This window comes from Rhinoraja longicauda, chromosome 25, assembly GCF_053455715.1.
Source record: "Rhinoraja longicauda isolate Sanriku21f chromosome 25, sRhiLon1.1, whole genome shotgun sequence".
NCBI lineage: Eukaryota > Metazoa > Chordata > Chondrichthyes > Rajiformes > Arhynchobatidae > Rhinoraja > Rhinoraja longicauda.
In genome coordinates this window covers 8,927,442-8,949,832 of record NC_135977.1, presented here as the reverse complement: position 1 = coordinate 8,949,832, position 22,391 = coordinate 8,927,442, and the positions used below count along the sequence as shown (strand labels likewise).

The 22,391-nt window shown below is 41.7% G+C and overlaps 1 protein-coding gene across 1 annotated transcript in view; it reads right to left on the bottom strand.

Moving 5' to 3' along the window:
* The window catches only part of sppl3 (signal peptide peptidase 3), a 142,052-nt gene that overhangs the window by 36,526 nt on the left and 83,135 nt on the right, over window positions 1-22,391 (bottom strand). The window contains exons 4-6 of the mRNA XM_078421257.1: window positions 20,270-20,389; window positions 14,451-14,529; window positions 4,691-4,803 (exon numbers count right to left, since the gene is read on the bottom strand). Of these exons, the coding sequence (XP_078277383.1) occupies window positions 4,691-4,803; window positions 14,451-14,529; window positions 20,270-20,389 (312 nt within the window). The remainder of the gene's footprint in view (window positions 1-4,690; window positions 4,804-14,450; window positions 14,530-20,269; window positions 20,390-22,391) is intronic.

Sequence of the window (22,391 nt, the reverse complement as noted above, 5' to 3'; positions counted from 1 at the left end):
GACTAGCGGCACGGTGGCGCGGCGGTAGAGTTGCTGTCTTACAGCGCTAGAGTTGCTGCCTTACAGCACTTGCAGCGCCAGAGTCCAGGGTTCGATCCCCACTACGGGTACTGCCTTTATGATGTTTGTATGTTCTCCCCCTGACCGGCGTGGATTTTCTCCGAGGTCTTCAGTTTCCTCCCACACTCCAAAGACGTACAGGTTTGTAGGTTAATTGGCTTGGTAAATGTAAAAATTCTCCCTGGTTCAACGCACTATGGGAACTACACTCGCCCCCCTGCAGGACCTTATACATCAGGAGGTGCAGATCCAGAGCCAGCAACATTATGGGGGACCCCTACCACCCCAGCAACCGACTGTTCCAGCTGCTACGGTCAGGCAAACGCCTCCGCTGTCACGCTGTGAAAACAGAGAGGATGAGACGGAGTTTCTTCCCACAGGCCATCAGGACTGTAAACTATCATATCACCAGGGACTAATTTAATTTACTGTATGAATTTATTTTTTGTGTTAAATTTTTTTTTTCTATTCTGTTTTGTAGTTTAGCACAATCCGCAGGCGTTGCCACTTTTATTTCACTGCACATCTTGTATATGTACGTGACAAATAAACTTGACTTGACTTGGTGGGTGTAGGATAGTGTTAATGTGTGGGGATGGTTGGTCGGTGCGGACCCGGTGGGCCGAAGGGCCTGTTTCTGCGCTGTATCTCTAAACTGAACGAAACTAAATACATTTTGTTCCCATAGCGACAGATGCCAGCACAGGGGAATGACTGTAAAAGTCATTAATTCTGTGTGTTTAGCAATCACTGAGTTTTCCATTCACAGCATGTTTCAATTTTCAATTCTAACTGGCAAAAGACAGCTCTTTGCATTACAGTCATCTCTCCACAAATTGGCTTTAATGACAAATTATCTCTTTTGAAATGTTTTATCTACAGTATTGCATTAACGTCGTAACTGGAATGGGATATTAGATCAGAAAAGATGTAGGCTAAATAATTTACGAAGAATTAAATGAATAGGTGGCGTTTTGGGTCGAGACCCTTCTTCAGACTGGAGGGCTCTCAGACTTTCAGTTTGAAGAAGGGTCTCGACCAGAAACGTCATCTATTTATTTTCTCCAGAGATGCTGCCTGACTCGCTTGGTTATTCCAGCATTTTGTGTCTATCTGTGGTGTAAACTAGCATCTGCTGTTCCTTCCTACGCAGGCTAAATATTTTGCATGGCAGAATTATTTTTCTAAAGATTTCTAGCATCCGCTTGTATATTAACAGGAGAGACTTTTAGAATTGAGAAACTGGACAGTCGATGTCCGACACGAGGGATTGCGAGTCAATGTGTGCTTACCATTTCTTCCCCAATTGCCGCAAGACTTGCGCAAGTTTTGGTTTAAATTTTAACCTGACTAGCAAATGTTTGATCAAAAACTTTCAGTTGCACTTGAAAAGCCTGAGAACCGAAACCACCAATATTTGAACTTAACAGAATCACCCATCGACATTATAGAAACAACAAAGAGACTGGGAAGGGCAGTAGAATGGTGCAGCGGGTAGTGCTGCTGCCGCACAGCTCAGGTGACCTGGAAGGTAGACACAAAATGCTGGAGTAACTCAGCGGGACAGGCAGCATCTCGTGAGAGAAGGAATGGGTGACGTTTCGGGTCGAGGCCCTTCTTCAGACTGATGTCAGGGGAATGGGCGGGACAAAGATAGAATGTAGTCGGATAAACTAGTGGGAGAACTGGGAAGGGGGAAGGGATAGAGAAGGAAAGCAGGGACCATCTGAAGTTATTTAGATAACCTCAGTTATTCAGAAGTTAGAAGTTATTCGGGTGACCTGGATTCAATCCTGACCTTCAGTGATGTCTGGTTGGAGTTGTCCTACACTAAGGACAATTTATACCAAGCCAATTAATCTCCACACCTGTATGTCTCTGGAGTGTGGGAAGAAACCGAAGTTCTCGGAGAAAACCCAGGCAGGTCACGGGGAGAATGTAAAAACTCCGTACAGACAGCACCCGTAGCCAGGATCAAACCCAGGTCTCTGGCAGTGTAAGCGCTGTAGGGCAGCAACCCTATCGCTGCACTACCTGGCCGTGAGAAAGTGGGATAAAATGAACTAGTAAGAACAGGTGATCGAAAGTCGCTGGACTTGGTGGGCTGAATGCAGAAACGTAATGTATTTTAAGTCACAGAGCAAGGAGTGGTTCTGACATACAAGGGTGCAAAGGACATTAGTTTTCTGAAACTGCATGTGCAGCTCTTTCTTGTCATTCAGGATCAGTGTGATTTGCGACCACCAACGGCAAGACCACCTGATCAAGAAGCCGATCAACCATTCCCCGTGACTAAAACCGAGTCAAGAGATGTTCTTCTGATGTTCCCATTCAGCAACAAAGACACCAGGGTAAATGCAAATCCACAGCATGAAACAAGACCCAGATTCAGAGATCCATTTCATTTGTTTAGTTTAGAGATACTGCGTGGAAACCAGCCGTTCGGCGCAACGTGTCCGCGCTGCCCAGTGATCACCCGTACACTAGCTCCATCCTACACACTAGGGACGACTTACAGAAGTCAATTTACCTACAAACTTGCGCTTCTTTGGAGTGTGGGTGGAGACCAGAGCACCCGGAGAAAACTCACGTGATCACAGGGAGGACGTACAAAACGAACGTACAGACAGCACCCAGTTAGGATCAACCCCATGTCTCCGGCGCTGTAAGGCAGCAACTTTGCTGCTATACCGCTCTGCTGCCCCAAACAAATTGTGGGATGGGAGCGGGACAATGCAAAATTTTTCAGCTGACATCAGGGGAGTGTTATTTTACTGTTTCTCAGTTTAAAAAAAAAAATGTTTTCTTGTTTTAACACTTTGGTTCAGTAATGGCCTTTTAAGGAAGGAATCTGCCATCCTCCTGGTTGTACATGATCCCACTTAAACCAATGTAAATGGCAACTTAATTGCCCAATGGAACAGCCTAGTAAGACATGTCCAAGTGCAACTGTCGATGGGCACTAAAATGGAGGCCGAGCCAGCAACATTCTCAAACTATGAAGGAGTTAACAGAAATGCAGTCCCATGTCATTCCAAGAGAAATATTATAAATTTGGCCGCAAATGGTGTGATTGTGGAGGAGAATTTCATTAAGGTCAATAATCAATCAAATTGGGGACCATTTTCCCAGTTGGATCACATTACTGTGAATGATATGAACATTAAAGGACAAAACAAGAAATATTTGGATTCTAAGGTGGGGGCAAGAATAGAAAAGTCCAGGGAGTGAGAAACCATGGATCGGGAACTTATTAACACTGGCATCACCAAGAGGAACTTGATACTACCAACAATGTTGTGTGAAGAAACGGGGGACCAGATACTGGTGACTATGGGTGAGTAGTTTCAGGGTTCTCCTGAAGAGCTATGCATGAGCAGTCATGAAATGCAAGGATGGCGCGGTGGTGGAGCGTTAGAGTTGCTGCCTGACAACGCCAGAGACCTGGGTTCGATCCTGGCCTTGGGTGCTGTCTGTACGGAGTTTGTACATTCTCCCCCTGACCTGCGTGGGTTTTCTCCAAGATCTTTGGGTTGCTCCCACACTCCAAAGACGCACAAGGTCTGGTTAATTGGCTTGGTATAAATGTAAATTGTCCCTAATGCGTGTAGGATAGTGTTAATGTGCAGGGATCGCTGGTCGGCGCGGACTCGGTGGGCTGAATGGCCTGTTTCCGCTCTGTATCTCTAAACTAAACAAAAATTGCATGGTTGAATTTTCCAAGCAGTTTATAAAGGAAATGGTCATTATCTTGCTTCACCCGCGGAAAATGTCAGGTTTTAGCTACATAACTGATCAAAACAAACAGAGCAATGGAATTGAATTTCGAGGGAATAAAATTCTCGGAAGCACCCAATTGCCCTTTCAACACAACATAATGGGCATTGAACCCAGGCTGAACAACCCATTCTCATCCTCCGCTTAGGCATTTTTTAACAAATGGCACAGCGGTAGAGTTGCTGCCTTACAGTGTTTATAGCGCCAGAGACCCGGGTTTGATCCTGGCTACAGGTGCTTGACTGTATGGAGTTTGTACTTTCTCCCCGTAACCTGCGTGGGTTTTCACCGACAACTTTGGTTTCTTCCCACACGCCAAAGGTTAATTGGTGGGTATAAATGTTAAAATGACCTCTCGTGTACGATAGTTGTTAATGTGCGGGGATCGCTGGTCGGTGCAGTTTCGGTAGGCCGAAGGGCCTATTTCCGCACTGTATCGCTAAACTAACTGCTCCTCCAAAGTTTCATTGCTAGCTTTGCTACGGAACAATACACTTATCTTTGTGAAAGTGTTACAAAAAGCTAGTACGTGATTCACCAACTATTTTCATTTCTTGACAGCCAAATGCAGCGCAGAAGTTCAGGTTAATAGAAGTGCTCAAATGAGAATCATTGATGCGAGATTTTAATATCACAAGTCTGACATCTTCCATATTCAAAGATTACTTAGCGTGATAGAACTAAACCTCCTTACGATATTTTGCAAATAATTTTGTCTGAGGAAATTTTAATGTCCAGTGTAATTTTGCAAAATGTTAACCGTCAATTTCAGAAAATACTGTGCTGGCAGAGGACTCAAGGCAATTTATGTTCACAGAATAGTTACAAATCATTCACATGAGGTTTCACTTACCATCCATCAGCAGCCAGTGTCCCGTTAATACCCAGATAAGCACAAGTATGACTGATAGTGTAAATGCGAATAGCTCGGCAGCAGTGAATCGTCCACAGCAGCCAAATGAAATTCTGAAACAATAACGGGAATTATGGTTAGTTCTGTTTTCATTGAACATGCAAAGAAAACACACAGAATAGCGAAAGGCCTGGATAGAGTGGATGTGGAGAGGATGCTTCCACTGGTGGGAGCATCTAAAGGGCGTTCTTTTTTGAAGGAAATGAGGAGGAATTTCTTTAGACAGAAGGTAGTGAATCTGTGGAATTCATTGCCACAGAAGGCAAACTCAATGAGGGGGAAATCATGCTTGACAAATAAATCTTCTGGAATTTTTTGAGGATGTAACAAGTAAAATGGAGAGCCAGTGGATGTGGTGTACCTGGACTTTCAGAAAGCCTTTGATAAGGTCCCACATAGGAGATTAGTGGGCAAACTTAGAGCACATGGTATTGAGGGGAGGGTATTGACATCGATAGAAAATTGGTTGGCAGACAGGAAACAAAAAGTAGGGATTAACGGGTCCTTTTCAGAATGGCAGACAGTGACTAGTGGGGTGCCACAAGACTGGAGCGACTAGGCTTGTATACACTGGAATTTAGAAGAATGAGAGGGGATCTTATCAAAACATATAAGATTATTAAGGGGTTGGACATGTTAGAGGCAGGAATCATGTTCCCGATGTTGGGGGAGTCCAGAACCAGGGGCCACAGTTTAAGAACAAGGGGTAGGCCATTTAGAACGGAGGTGAGGAAAAACTTTTTCACACAGAGAGTTGTGAATTTGTGGAATTCTCTGCCTCAGAAGGCAGTGGAGGCCGATTCACTGGATGCATTCAAAAGAGAGTTAGATAGAGCTCTTAGGGCAAGCAAATTCAAGGTGTATGGCGAGAAGGCAGGAACGGGGGACTGATTATGGATGATCAGCCGTGATCACATTGAATGGCGGTGCTGGCTCGAAGGGCCGAATGGCCTACTCCTGTACCTATTGTCTATGTATCTATGTGTCTATGTAATGGATATTTGTACGGCAGAGATAGACAGATTCTTGATTAGTAAGGGTGTCAGGGGCTATGGGGAGAAAGCAGGAGAATGGGGATAAGAAGGAAAGATAGATCAGCCATGATTGAATGGCGGAGTAGACTTGATGGGCTAAATGGTCTAATTCTGCTCCTATCACTTATGATGCATCGACTTCAGTGCCAAATGGAAGCTGGCAGCAATATTGTTGGTACGAACTGCAAATGTTACTGCATGATAGAGCATACTTGCTCCGTAACAACTTGAACGAGAAAGACACTTGCAAGTCCACAAGTCGGCCAACAGAAATAATACAATCAAGATCTTATTACATATTCACAACCTGCAAAATAAAACTCCCTTGCAAAGTATTCCTTCCTCCAGATTTTTATGCCCATTTTTGCAATAAATAAGCATTTTCTTTCCCAAGTCCCTACAGAGAAAAAACCCCCTTCAAAATAAACACACACCAAATTCGGAGATTGCGTCAACCTTTGGATAGTTTATGAAATCGTGCTTTTCATCTACCTGTTCAAATAAATACACTAGAATACAAACAGTTCAACCTTGTGTACTGCACCAAGGTTACCCCTGCTAAATATAGATCATTGACTCCATAATTTGTTTCCTTTGGTTATCCTTTTCACATGCAAAGTGGCTACTGTGTTTGCCTGCATCATTGTGACTGGTCACCAAAATGGAGTTTATTGGTTATTAAGTTATGTATTATTCTGCGTAAGTGGTGGAGCGGCACTCAAATACACGCTGGCCACGGCACGAACATTTCTTCCCCCATTTTCTCGCTATAGTGACATCTCGCTATTGATTGGTATTCCTTTAGCATACACACTTAAAGGCACAGAGTCTTTTACCCAATGTAAGGGAGATCAAGAAACATAGGACATGGGTTTAAGGTGAGAGGGGAAAGATTTAAATAAGAACCCGAGACAAAACTTTTCACAGAGGGCGATGGGTATATGGAACGAGTTGCGAAAGGAAATAGTTGAGGCAGTTAGAACAACATTTAAAAGATGTACAGGAAGGAACTGCAGATGCTGGTTTAAACCGAAGATAGACACAAAAAGACGACCTTTCTTCTGAAGAAGGGTCGTGACCCGAAACGTCACCTATTCATTCTCTCCAGAAATGCTGTCTGACCCGTTGAGTAACTCCACTTTTTTGTGTCTATCTAACATTTAAAAAATACCAGGACAGGTACATAGATGGGAAAGGTTTAGTGGGATATGGGCCAAATGAGACTAAAGAACATCTTGGTTGGCATGAAGGTTGGGCTGAAGGCCCTGTTTCTGTGCTGTATCATTCCATGACTGCAGCCTAATATGCTGGAGATATACCACAGTCCTGCTGTTGCAAGTAGGTGCTTGAGATTCCCACAAAACTGACCCAATTGCTCTCTCTCTCTCTCTCTCTCTCTCACAGCCAGAGCATCACATAGCATGGACCCTTGGACCAATTTGTCCATGCCGACCAAGTTGCCCCATTAAAGGTAGTCCCATTTATCAGCATTTGCCCCATATCCCTCTAAACCTTTCTTATCCAGGAAGCTGTCCAAGATAAACAATCAGGAGGGCAAAGATATCTCCAAATATCAGGAGTGCAAAACATCTAATCACAGTACTTCAGACGTGCACCGCTTCGAGATACATTTAGTACACTTCTGTTAAATGTTCAATACAATTTACATCTCCTCAGCAAATTAATCAATACATGCATGCAGCATGAACTCGACACTAGTCCAACACAGGAGCTGAGAACCAACTACTAACACCACGAAAATGGTAAGAAACAACCATCTCAATAAGGTGAGTGTAACTGGGGGGGGGGGGGGACACACTCGGTAATGGTGATGCCATGAATATCAAGGGCAGTCTTTCTCTAATTGATGGCCACTGTCTAGTTATTTTGTCGTGCAAGGGCCCATTGCCACTGATCAACTCAACCCAATGTTTTCTTGATTTTGATGCATGCACACACACATATACTGCTTCACTTGCAGATAGGTTGTGAGACTGAAGAAGGGTCTCGACCCGAAACATCACCCATTCCTTCTCTCCTGAGATGCTGCCTGACCTGCTGAGTTACTCCAGCATTTTGCGAATAAATACCGTCAACTACAGCAATATGAGTGTTAGCTGAAAATAATTTAAAAGCCTGCAAACTCCCAGAGGACATGCATAAAGCATCTGTAACTAGCAGAAGAATCTTGCTACCTTCTCAAAGATCGGTTCAAAGTGAATTATCCAAGCTCTAGAATGAAGCTTGGAAAATGCAGGATGAGTGGGTGGAGGGGCGGGCTGCAGAAGTTCAGCATTGTATTGAAACAAGCTGAACTGAGATGTTCTTAAGACTCTTCAAAACAATATTCAACGCGTCTTAAACTGGTACAGCTCTCCTGAAGTCACGGTCCACGCAACCATACTGACAGACAAGAAGAGAACAGCAGACCAGTGGGCTGAAAATATTTTAAAGTTTATCGAAAAGCCCATCCACAAAAAAACCAGCATGCTCATTAAACCGTAATTAAATCCATAAAGGACATTTTCCACCTCCTGCCATCAGATGAATGGGGGGAAAAAAATCTATATATAACATTTGGCAAGGATGAACTCCAGAGGAACTGTAAAATAACTTTTCCATAACATCTTGAGCAATATTTGGAAGGAAGAAATCTATAAACTTTGAACTGGCCTACTCCTGCACCATTTCTTCACACAGAGTGGTGAATCTGTGGAATTCTCTGCCACAGAAGGTAGTTGAGGCCAGTTCATTGGCTATATTTAAGAGGGAGTTAGATGTGGCCCTTTTTGTGAAAGGGATCAGGGGGTATGGAGAGAAGGCAGGTACGGGCTACTGAGCTGGATGATCAGCCATGATCATATTGAATGGCGGTGCAGGCTCGAAGGGCCGAATGGCCTACTCCTGCACCTATTTTCTATGTTTCTATGTTTCTAACGTGCTGATACAGAATCCCACCGCCTCCAGGTCTTGTTTTGGGATCAGATGCAAGCGCAGAAGTAGGGTCATTATATAGGAACCTTAAGGACAACTTGAAATCACAGTTGCCACATCAAGCGCAAGAAACTTGCACAGATGATCACATCAGGGTTCAGTGGTGGACTCCATGAGGTCAGCATGCAAAGGGTTGGAGGAGAATCAATGAGATAGATTCCAAGCAGAACATGAAGCATCATAGAACTGCCTCCAACATCAGGGCTGTGGTCCTCCAATGCCCAACACGAGACTACTGCTGTGGTTTATGGTCCGAACCTCAGAGTTACATGCATGGCCACAGATGGGATTTGTGACTAGCGCCAGCCAGATGTTTTCAGAACAATTTACATTGTAAAATATATAAAATCAGTTTGGTGCAAGTGGGTGAAGGTATGAAGCAAGAAGGGCGGCAACTTGGGCGAGAAAACGAAACACCACTCACGGAAAAGACACACATGAAGTGCTGGAGTAACTCAGCAGGACAGGCAGCATCTCTGGAGGATATGTATATATAGGTGACGTTTCAGGTATGGATTTTTCTTCAGACTTAAAGTAGGGGGTGGGGGTGCAGAGCTGGATGCAAGAAAAGACCAGGACCAATCAATAAATGACCTTGGGCAGGGAGATGCCTTGGGAGGCAAACTTGGGTTAATACTTAATTTGGGTTAATACGTAGAGCCAGGGAACAGAGGGGAAGCAGTGAGAGAGGGTCTTGCAGAATTCCCATCAGAGAGAGGAAGAGAACTTCTTCAAAGAAGGCATATCTTGGAGATTTCGCAGTTGAGTAAGCCAAAATGTAGAAACGGATAACTGCACGTGCTGGTTTATACCAAAGATAGACACAAAGTACTGCAGTTACTCAGCGGGTCAGGCAGCATCTCTAGAGGAAAAGGATAGGTGACATTTCGGGTCGAGGCCCATTTTCAGACTGAAAGTAGACCGGGGAAGGGGGGGGGGAAGAAGCTGTAGATGAGAAAAGGCCAGGGCTTGCAACAAATGACCTCAGTCAGGGCCAGCAACAAATGACCTCAGGCAGTGAGGGTCCCCTGCAAGTTCATTTAGCATGCTTCAATGGGAAGAAACCATATCAGAAGGGGACAGAATGGCAGGCATATTGTGTGGTGCTTTATTGTGCGAAAATCAGGAAGTTTCATTCCTGATGTATGTCTGCTTGGTGAACTGGCCTCTACATCCCTCGGCTATATTCTGGAGCAGATAGCTAAAAAAACAACTTAATTGCAGTTAGCAATCAATTAAATACTTAAAACAGATGTGGAATCTAATACAAAGCTAACTAAACGGGCTCCAAAGTATTATGAGGTATTTCTTCGCTAATTTGAACCAATAGTAGGCAAAATGACTGCAGGGTGTTTAAGCAATTAAGTCTAAATCAATTTTCTCTTACATGGGATTTCATACGTTTAGGCAGTCTTTTGAGATTCTTATTCGTCAATTATAATTAAACCCACTGATTTACTGTCATTGCATGGACCAAATTTCACTTTTATTACATGAAATTAAAGAATTGTTATTGGATTTTAGTGCAGAATGGCATAATCTCCCACTATTCAGTGCATTTTTATCTTCAGTTCAAGAGGGAAAGCAGTACAATACATTAATACCACAAAACCCAATTTAAAAAGTATTAAAACTGCATGATCTTAAGCATATGGCAATAAAAACCTACAAAGCATGCCTGTGTTCAAGTAACATTACACACTGCTATTCCAATGGGATCAATATCGTACAGTTTTCAAATTTTCTTCAAGTGGACTATATGAAATCTGTAGCCTTACATATATTTTCTCTCTCAATTCTCTCCCAGGTTTTCTTCCCTTTTTGGCCGATTTTCCCAATGTCACTGCTGATTTTGATTTCAGTCTTTGTTTCCTCTCATTTCTTGATTTTTAACTGCTGCTACAGTGTGCTGCACTCCCCCCATACCCTATTTCCTGCAGCCTCCACTCATCTACAGTGCAATCAATGATGCTCAGAAGAGATCGAAAATAGCCCAACAGTTGGGTATCAAGAGAGGTTGGGGGAAAAAAAAAAATCAAGAGTGGAGCAAACAGAAAGACAAGCGCAAGCCTTTATCACGGCCAGAGTTAAATCACAAAAGATTCAGAGTTTACTACCGTGCTGAGATAAAGAAAAAAATTCTATCCATTTAAACAGGATGATATGGGCTTTGTGCGCTTCCCGTGAGGTCTGCTACGAATACAGAATACACCACAGCCACCTCTCAAAAGTAAAAGCAGCAGAGTACCAGATGGACGCAAAGCAATTAAGATATTCTGTGTGGAGAGCCGTGGGCAACAAAAGGCCAGAGAGACAAGATACCAGGCACATACACAAAATACTGAATGCAATGTTTGCAGATATTTTTGTGATAACTTGCTGACAAATTGCATTAAACCCAGGGCCTATATCAGTTCACACCCAAATCATCTTTATTGTGGACAAGCTTAAAGAAATCCAAAGTGAGTAACATTACTGGTCCCAGTAATGTTCCAAAGAGCACTTCCAGAGAGGTTCAGTTCCCAGTCACCTGTAAACGAGTCGGCTACATCCCAGGATTATTCCAAAAGAGTTCAGTTTAGTTTATATAAGAAAATAACTGCAGATGCTGGTACAAATCGAAGGTATTTATTCACAAAATGCTGGAGTAACTCAGCAGGTCACTCACCAGTTTTGCTATTCACAAAATGCTGGAGTAACTCAGCAGGTAACTCACCAGTAAAGACAATACATGATTATAATCGAGCCATTTACAGTGCATCATAGTTAAAGTAAGAAATGTTGCTGTAGGAGTAGAGATTTGAAAGTGTGGAGTGACTGTAATATGTGATTGTAGATCTGCCTCTGTGGCTAGTACGCAAATAGTCACCTGGGTTGGGTGCCATCTTGGAAGTCATCCATCAAAGGCAAAATCCATAATCGCAAAGTTTCAAAGTCTGGCAATCTACTTCACCTTAGCAAATATCAAGTATTTACATTCAATCTCGACAACAAATAGAGCTCTTAAGGATAGCGGAGTCAGGAGGTATGGGGAGAAGGCAGGAACGGGGTACTGATTGAGAATGATCAGCCATGATCACATTGAATGGCGGTGCTGGCTCGAAGGGCCGAATAGCCTTCTCCTGCACCTATTGTCTATTGTCAAATGCAAAATATACAGGTATTGGAGATTTAATTTCTGCAAAAGTTAATTGTGCAAAGAAATACAAAGCTGGAAAGGCTTGGGTGGTTTAAACAAAGATGTTTCTGCTTATAGGAAAGACAAAAACTAATGTTGGTTAAAAAAAAAAGGGGGAATTCAGAAGATACTAAGCTCCAGGTTTGATTGCAACCTCAGGTGCTGCCTGAATAGAAGTCATACGTTCTTCCCAGAACTGTGCAGGTTTCATCGGTGCTCTGGTTTTCTCCAACATTCCGGAAACATGCTGGTAGGTTAAATGGTGAATGTAAATTACCCTTCAGAGCAGGCATGTGGTCAAAGATTCAAAGGGCATAAATGAAAGTGAGTGCATTGCAGGTTACAAAGAAAAACGACCTAGACACAAAATGCTGGAGTAACTCAGCGGGACAGGCAGCATCTCTGGAGAGAAGGAATGGGTGACATTTCGCAGTCTAAAGAAGGGTCTCGGCCGAAACGCAAGTCTGAAGAAGGGTCTCGACCTGAAACATCACCCATTCCTTCTCTCCAGAGATGCTGCCTGTCCCGCTGAATTACTCCAGCATTTTGTGTCCGTCTTATTCCTAAGTGATCATTATTTGAACTTTTTTTTAACTTTGCTTTAAAAAAAAAAAAAGTGCAGATTGTCTGATTGTCTAAGGAATGAATGTTTAGCATGGTGACTGGGTTCCAATCATGCAAGCTGGTTTGGTGAGCTTCTAATGTTTGGTTGGAACTGCACTCCTTCAGTGTACTCTATTCCATCACATACTTCTGCCCGATAGCAGAAAGGTTTATGTGTCAGAATTGCCATAGAAAGCTGTGGAGGCCAAGTCAATGGATATTTTAACGGCCGAGATAGATAGATTCTTGATTAGTATGGGCGTCAGGGGTTATGGGGTAATGGAAGGAGAATGGGTTTAAGAGGGAAAGATAGATCAACCATGATTGAATGGCGGAGCAGACGATGGGCCGAATGGCCTAATTCTGCTCCTATCGCTTATGAGAAAGGCGAGTCATTCCTCAACCGCTCTAAACTGTTCTCGTAGCCACAACATTCTTGTGGCTTGTTAATGGTAACCCCCATAATGTTGAAGAACCACCCAGGAACCATTAATGCCTCCGAATGTCAACAATAGGTTGTCATTATCTCGTGTTCCCTCTCTTGTTGGAGATAATCAATAGCTCAACGTGTAGCTTGAGTGTTGCTTATCATTTCCCAGCTCATGCCTGAATAATGTCCCGGTCTTGCGACATGCAGACATGGACTGCAATATCTTCAGAGGAGCTGCAAGTGGAGTTGAATGAAATAGAATCATCAACACCATCCCCATTTCTGACCATATAATGAAAAGAAGACCGTTAATGAGGCAGCTGGAGATGGTTGGGTTTAGGACAGAGTCTTGAGGAACAACTGCAGTGATTTTCCAACAATGGAATGATTGACCTGCACCAACGTCAACCGTCCTGCTTTGTGCAAGCCATGATTCCAACTACAAATGAACGTTTTATCTGGACTCCTGATGCTTCATTAGTCAGATGCCGCCAACATATCAACAGTAGTTACACCTTCTCAATATGCATCAAGGCTGTCTCAGCAACACCACTTATACCCAAAGAAGAGCCTGTGGATTCAGAACAGGGACGTTCACATAATGTGGACAGATGCTTCACTGCAGGAGCAAGCCCTGTACTTGTCAGGGGTAAGACATGTTACATAGACACCTTGACTATAAACAAAATTATTCAAGCAGGCATTAGAGGCGTATCTCTGAGTGTTCTGGCCCACATCGAAAACAGATCATCCAGCCGCTAATCTAGTTGTTGTTTTCAGGAGCTGGTTGTGTGAAAATTGACTGCCGTGATTCAGATATTAAAATAATTCACTGAGATTACACTTGAAAATGCGTTTGTCAGCTGTTAAATACAAATGCTCGTGGAGATGCTGAGGTTGCAAACAGCACTACATAAATGCAAGGTTTTATTACCTCTATCTTTGACAACTTATTACCACAAAATATATTCAGCTGTTGTTAAAATTTTAAAGTTTAAAATTAACCTCAACGTTAGAAATTTAGACAGGCTCAGAATAGCAAAACATTTTGTATAAGCAGTCTTACGTCTGTACCGTGATAATCAAGGATCTTTATGCACATAAAAAAAGGCAGCCTAAATATTTCTCTTACTGTAGAAAATGAAAATATCTGAAAAATTATGGAAGTACAACATGACTCTCAGTTCGAAGATAGACACGAAATGCTGGAGTAACTCAGCGGGGCAGGCAGCATCTCTGGAGAGAAGGAATGGGTGATGTTTCGGGTCGAGACCCTTCTTTGGACAGAAGGGTCTCAACGTGAAATGTCACCCATTCCTTCTCTCCAGAGATGCTGCCTGTCCTGCTGAGTTACTCCAGCATTTTGTGCCTGTCTTCAGTTTAAATCAGCATATGCAGTTCCTTCCTAAACATGACTCTCAGTTCACTTTGAACAAAATAAATGCGATTATAAATTCTTACTTGTTCTGAGATGGGCAGGCTCTTGTTAAATACTGGCACATTGGGAGCAGCAGAAAGGCAAAAGCTATTGTTGCAAGAACTGAAAGAAAAAAGAATCTATTGTGAGTTTCAGCTAATGCGAATATTATCAACTCTTAGAACTCGAGACTGAACTCCGATTATTCACTCTATTAAAAAAACGTGTGCAGCCATTCAAAAGGATTATCTACAAATACAAAAATCAAACAACAATTTCATTAAAATTGAAAGGAAGGTTTTACTTTTTCCCCATGCAAAAGGTTCTCTAAATTAAACGTAGACTAACAAAATGTTAAAACGTGCACAAATTATTACACAAAGTTCTAATAATTTAACACCGACTCTCCCCATTGAACCTAAACAAGAGAACAATATTCAAAACAATCTGATTGTAAATGGAAATGCTTCAATGATAATCACGTTCGTATACCCACCAAATGATTAATGCTCAATTAATTTATTTAATCACAGTAAAACTATTAAATGATGCATGTGTGAACACATAAGGACATTTCTTGTGATCCCACATATCTAAGATTTAGATGCAATCACTTTTAATACCAAAATTCATCAGAATGTACCAAAAGGTACAAGCAAAAAAAAAAACCAGCAACACCACTTTCTCTTTCCACATGAAATGCGGGCTTTATAAAATACCAGTGTTTGTATAATAAATCTTTGAAGTTTCAAGGGAAATCCCAGCCCCATACCAATGCTTCCACCTCCACCACACTACCAATGTGCAGTACTGGTAAGTAGATCAGTGCTCTCTCTCTCTCTCTCTCTGTCTCTATCTCTCTCTCTCTATATATATATATATATATATATATAGAGAGAGAGAGAGAGAGAGAGAGAGAGACAGAGACAGAGAGAGAGGTTTAGGTTGTTTAGGTTCAATGGATATATATATATATATATATATATATATATATATATATATATATATATAAAATATTATCTATGACTGGTCTTGAAAAGTTCTATGATTTTATGTTAGAATTCATGGTGACCAAATATTTATGGAAAACAGAACATTTGTAGAAATCTATTTTTAAAATAGATCCCAGGAATGAGTGGGTTAACGTACGATGAGCGTTTGACGGCACTGGGCCTTTACACGCTGGAGTTTTGAAGGATGAGGGGGGACCTCCTTGGAACTTACCGAATAGGGAAAGGCCTGGATAGAGTGGATGTGGAGCGGATGTTTCCACTAGTGGAAAAGTCAAGGAATCAAAGGACGTTCCTTTAGGAAGGAGATGAGGAGGAATTTCTTGAATTAAAGGGTGGTGAATCCAGGGAATTCATCGCCACAGACGGCTGTTGAGGCCACGCCAATTGATATTTTTAAGGTGGAAATTGATAGATTCTTGATCAGTACCTGGTGCCAGGGGTTATGGGGAGAAGGCAAGAGAATGGGGTTGAGAGGAAAAGATAGATCAGGCGTGATTGAAAGGTGGAGTAGACGATGGGCCGAATGGCCTAATTCTGTTCCAAGAACTTATGAATTTATGAACTCGCAGGACTTTGTTGCTGAGGATGAAGGATCCCTTTAGGAAAGATGTTATTGTGGATATCCCAATCTTCCAATGCATTACAAATCTGGCTTTTGTTTTACTACAAGAAATTAACACATTAAATGATTAACATGTTAATCAGCCTTTGTGTTAATCACACTTCTTCACTGCAATTAACTGACTGTCCTTGTTCTACTATTTGTAAATGCAATGTTTTATTTTACAAAGCATCCTTCAATAATTTATTCGCTTCTGTAATGCAACCTTTGAAACATTGATATGTTCAGCAAGAACATAAACGTTTTGTTTATTGGGGAAAGCTGAGAAACTGATCGTTGCTGGAGATCGGAGAAATCTGATATTCAAGACTGCACTATATTTGTATACATGTCTAGAATATTTTGCAGCATGTTAGTGTTACTACATTAAAACCTTTGGTTTCTCTAACATCTATAATAAAGTTAATATCCAAATTAGAATCAGTTTTTATGAAGGGAAGGGAAGACACAAGGGAAAGGAGCAATTTTAAAGCAGTTTTTTCTGATATATTTTAGGTAATTGATAAAGATGTTTTGCAATGCATTTGGAATAATAAAACTAACCAATAAATCTGCACCTCAAAGACCAAGGGCGGCATGGTGGTGTAGCGGTAGAGCTACTGCCTTATAACGCCCGAGACGTGGGTTCGATCCTGACAATAGGTGCTGCCTGTTACGGAGTTTATACGTTCTCCCGTACAGTGATCTGCATGGGTTTTCTCCGGGATCTCCAGTTTCCTCCCACAGTCCAAAGACGTACAGGTAAGTAGGTATAAGTGTAAATTGTCCCTAGTGTGTGCAGGATAGTGTTTGTGCTCGAGGATTGCTGGTTGGACTCGGTGGGCCAAAGGGCCTGTTTCCGTGCTGTATCTCTCCACTAAAAGTAAGCCAATTACTTTATAGTTATGGGCAGCAACGCTGAAAATGTCTTACTTGACACAAACATTAGTCATCCAGCAAGGAAGCAGGCCCTTCAATGCACTAAACACATCCCTGCCAATCAATCTGCTTGTATACACTATTCCCTTTTATGTGTAGTTGACCCAGTTCCCTCTAAACCTTTTCTAGTCATGTATCTCTCCAAATATCTGTTAAAATTTGTTATTTTACCTGCCTCAACCACTTCCTCCGGCAGCTCGTTCCACATAAATATTACCTCTGAAACGTTTGCCTCTCAGATTACTATTGAAGAAAGGAACAGCAGATGCTGGTTTGTACCGAAGTTGGACACAAAGTCCTGGAGTAACTCAGTAGGTCAGGCAGCATCTCTGGAGAAAAAGGATGGGTGACATTTTGAAGAAGAGTGCTGACCCGAAACAACACCCATCCTTTTTCTCCAGAGATGCTGCCTGACTCACTGAGTTACTACAGCACATTGTGTCTATCTTCGTTGCTATTAAATATATCCCCTCTCACATTAAGCCCTCTAGTTCTTGACACCCCATTCCTATAGTTTTACCATGTGCTTTCACGCTATCCATGTCCCTCACGATGTTATACACGTCCGTAAAATCACCCTCAGTCTCCTATATGTCATGGAATAAAGCCCCTACCTCCCCAACCTTTCCCTTTAACTCAGTTCCACAAATCCTGGCCACATCTTCGGAAAATGTTTCTTTTCTGCACTCTTTCCATCTGAATGGCATCTTTCTTCTCACAGGGTGAATGAACAAAACTAAACCCAATACTACAAGTGAGGCCTCGCCAACATCTTGTACAACTGGAGACGAGATACATAAAACCAAGGACGAATGAAGTGACAGGTAAACCTCTTGGTCCAGTCCTGGTATGACCACTCCACAGTCTTTCGATCTTTCCAGCTCTCTTCTGACTCCACCCCAAACTCCACTCCAATTTCTTTTTTCCTCCAGTTCTCAGAATCTACCACCTCTATCGCCTTCCCATCCACACAGATCTAATGGTCTTGCATTCAGTCACTGAATTTTGGCACAGCAGATATGCCTACCTCGATGCAGTGCGGTAGTTTGAGGGGTTTCTGAGATTTGTCAGTGGGGGAGAGTTCTCTGTGTATGGGTACGTGGGGAATGGAGGGATATGGATGATGTACAGGCAGAATGGAAGCCTGCTCCTGAAGCCCACAACATGGCCTAGGCGTTCGTAAAGCTGGTGGTGCCAAGGTTTATAAAAAAAAATCTTTGTTGCAGAATTTCCTTAAGAGCAAATGATTAAAGCATTGCAAAATCTTTACACACGCTGACATAATTGACTTACAATACTAAAATGAATGCCAGAAATAATAAGAATTTTGGTTGTCAGCATAGATCATTAGTAGATCTCTTGCCACATGCTATGTATAAATTTCCAAGAATTGAGTATGACTGTTGCAAGCTGTTAGCCTAAAGATGGCTGAAGCTTTCTTTCCGCAACTCAAAATAAGTTCCTTGAATATTAAAGAGAAAATTAAGATTGAAACTTGGTAATTTTTGTGCCAAGCTGTTTCAGCACTGAGGCTGAATACACACTAAACACAATGAAATGGTCCAAGACAAACATCTATTCTAAACAATACCTCCCAAGATCATAAGTTATTAACAAAGAAATAAGGCTGACCCAAACCATTTTAACTGTACACAAAGCCAAAATGCCTTTCATATAATGTTTTAAGCATGAGCATACATAATTCAAAAAATGAAAATAAACTTGTGGATCTTTATTAGAAGGAAAATATCCCAAACATATTCTACTTCTGCCTAGGTTAAGCAACTTGAAAAACATTTCTACCTTGAAATTGGTACACAACCTCAAGCTGTTCTTTTTGTTTCTGTTTGCTTTATACTATGGATACCAAATAAATTTGTACAGTATGTTCTAATGGCATATTCTCCTTCTTTCAAATTAACAAGAGGTACTATATCATGTAGGGATTTAGGCGTGCACAACTGGGATTAGAAATTTGTAGGAAGGAACTGCAGATGCTGGTTTAAACCCAAGATGAGTGAAGTGAGTGTGCACAGATTTGCGAGATGGAATAAAAGTGGTAAGGGAAAAGTAAGATGATCTACTTTGGATGGCAGAATATTGCTTAATTGGAAAGGACACCAGTACAAGGGGATAGACACAAAAAGCTGGAGTAACTCAGCAGGTCAGACAACATCTCTGGAGATAAAGAATAGGTGATGTTTTGGGTCGAGATTTTCTTCAAATGGCTTTGATCCAGCTATCTTCACATGTGCAGAGTTGGGAACTTGGATAGCTCATGATTGGGACAGTTCTTTGTCAACATTATCTTTGCACTTCATCAAACATTACATATTCTGTTCAACTGTGAAGTTTCTTAAATCAGTGACCTCACAAGTTAGCAGTAGAAGTTGATGTTTTGTTGGGGGGGGGGGGGAACAACCCGATTAAGAATCATACCAGTGGCATTTGCATCTCTTGCTGCGAAATTAAATATTTTATAACTAATCTCATGCAGGAATATATCAAGGATGAAAAAGGTCCACATCATGCCATAATATTTGTCCATCCACCTACACAGCCTTGCAACCACATGGTATTTCCTGGGCAAAGTGAAATGAAAAGATTTGGAACGTAATTTTTTTAGACATTTCATTTCATTTTCGCAGGAGGCCAGAAAAGTTTCTGGGTGTTATCCATCTGTAATTTAATATGGTGCCCTTTCCTTTGCTCAATCGAGCTCAAAAAGTATTTAGTCTAAAATGTGTTATTTTGTTGGATCTACTCCACATCAATCGCTGGTTGTGACCACATCTTAACTGACCGCTATACCCCTGACCACCCGATCCTCAAGGTCTCCTGGCTCCCCTATGTCTGCCCATATAATACAGCTTAAGTACAGGAGAACCAATAAACTAAATCAATCACAATCCCATGACATTCGAGAAAATGAACTGCGATGCACCATGACATTTTCACTGTACTTCGGCACACGTGACAAACTAAAGTGAACAATTAGAACGGAAATAAGTTTCCGGTGTTCACAACTTAGCTACACCCTTTTCGAAATTCCTCTTGCAATTTTGGAAGAGCTTTAACTATCACAGAAATAACAGTTACCTTAATGACTCCGCAAACAATTGACAATTCACATCAAAATCATTACAATTTTTGGTAAACATTTTCATCCACATAGAACACTTTTCTTTAGTAGGGTTAAGACTCGCAAAGAATGGCACACCAAATTTTGGACATAATGAGCACTACACATATAAAAGGTATAGAAAAAAAAAAGAATATTCTTCAAAAACAGGTTTTTCTAACCACATACCTGCAGTGCATATTGTAAACACCACCTGAACAGAATCAAAGAAGAAGAACATGACCAACAGGGAGACGGATGCTCCAATTGGAAGAAAAAGAGCTTGTGTAGAGTCTATGGTCTGGATACCTAAAACACAAATAAACAAAGTCAGTGCTCTGTAATAAAATTATTTCACCAAGTGATTCTGTATCTTACAGCTGGTAATAGGCAAAGACCCGTACCACACTGGCTTTGGCTTACATTCAGCTAAAGGATGGTTCAATATAAAGATGTATTCTTTGGAACATGAATAGATTATGATGCAGCCATCATGGGCAAAGGTTGAATCTGCTCAGCCTTTCGAAACTCTCATCCTTTTCCTATTCTGGTCTTTTCTCGCCTCCAGTTTATTCTCCTCCTCACCCCCCACTTTCAGTCCGAGGAAACATCACCTTTTTCTTTTTCTCCAGAGATGCTGCACGACTCTCTGAGTTACTCCGGTTATAACACTTTGAGACTATTATCCTTTTCCAATATCCCTTGATTATCAAAAATCTATCATTCTCACATTTAACATGAACAATTTAACAGGCATCAATTGCAGTCACATACGGTAGTTCTGAATTTCTACCATCTTTAACTTCACCTCTAAAAGGCCTGGCTCTAAATCTTAAGATAATAACCATTTGTTCTTCCCAGCCAGTGGAAATAATTTCTCCCTCTCAGTTCTCCTTGACGTCTTGCAAAGTTTGATCTTTAGCCTTCTAAATTTCAGAGAAAGCAAACCTAGTTTCTACAGTCTCCATAATGTGAGCCCTGGGTCGTAGTGTTATTCTGGCAAATCTACAGTGCAATCCATTTTAGGCCAATGTATATTCATGACACACTGGAAAATATCACATAACTGTAGGAAACTTATTATCCTCATTATTGTAATGGAACCAATAGTCCTTGAAATAAAGGCAGGTATCATCCTTTTTAATAATTTTCGGTACCAAATAGAACAGGTCAGTGCATGAACAGGCAATTCGGCCCACGAAGACTGTGTTGACTATGATGGAAAATTAAAGTAACCCCACTGGCCTGTATGTGATCCATATCTCTCCATTCCCTACATGTTCACATAACAACACATCTTCATGACATACATGAATCACAAATCTCTCTAGACTGCCAATAATTCCAACTCTTCGCCGAGTATTTGTTCTATCTTTTCCAAGTTGAAGGTGAATGACGCAGACATTTGGCAATGTTGAATTCCACTTAACCAATCTTGACTGCGCTTTGTATTATTAATGCCCATTTATAATTTAATGCTTCCATCTCTGCTTTTGTGTTAAAACAAAGTTGCACATCTCTGCACCATGAACAGACATAAAGGTAATGAAGCTCTAGTCTATGGTCCTGACACCAATCACCGCAATTATCTCCCACTAATCTGAGAAACTGTTCATTATCTCAACACTTCAGTGCATGAGGATAATATATCCATAGCTCACACCGTATCCTTTGGTTTGTGAAAGGGAGGTACTCGCACAGAGATTAGTGGGCATAGGTTAATTTTGTTACCGCGATCAGGATTAGGCAACAGACCACTGCACATTTAGTCTAATGACAAAATGCTGGAGTAACTCAGCGGTTCAGGCAGCATCTGGGGAGAAAGAATGGGCGACATTTCGGGTCGAGACCCTTCTTCAGACAGAGAAGGGTCTCAACCCGAAATGTCGCCCATTCCTTCTCTCCAGAGATGCTGCCAGACCCGCTGAGATACTCCAGCATTTTGTGTCTACCTTCGATTTAAACCAGCATCTGCAGTTGTTTCCTGTACACGTGTCTTATGACAATGCAGATACAATGAATAAAGAACATTAGTTTACTTTAGTTTAGAGATACAGCGTGGAAACAGGGCCTTCGGCTACTGAGTCCACTCCAACCAGCGACCATCCACATCAACTAGCATTATCCTACACACTAGACACTTTACAATTTTTACCGAAGCCAATTAACCTACAAACCTGTACGGCTTTGGAGTGCAAGAAACTGAAGCAACCGGAGAAAGCCCAGGCATCACAGGCAGCACCTGTAGTCAGGATCAAACCCAGGTCTCTGGTGCTGTAAGGCAGCAATACCACTGCGCCACCGTGCCGTC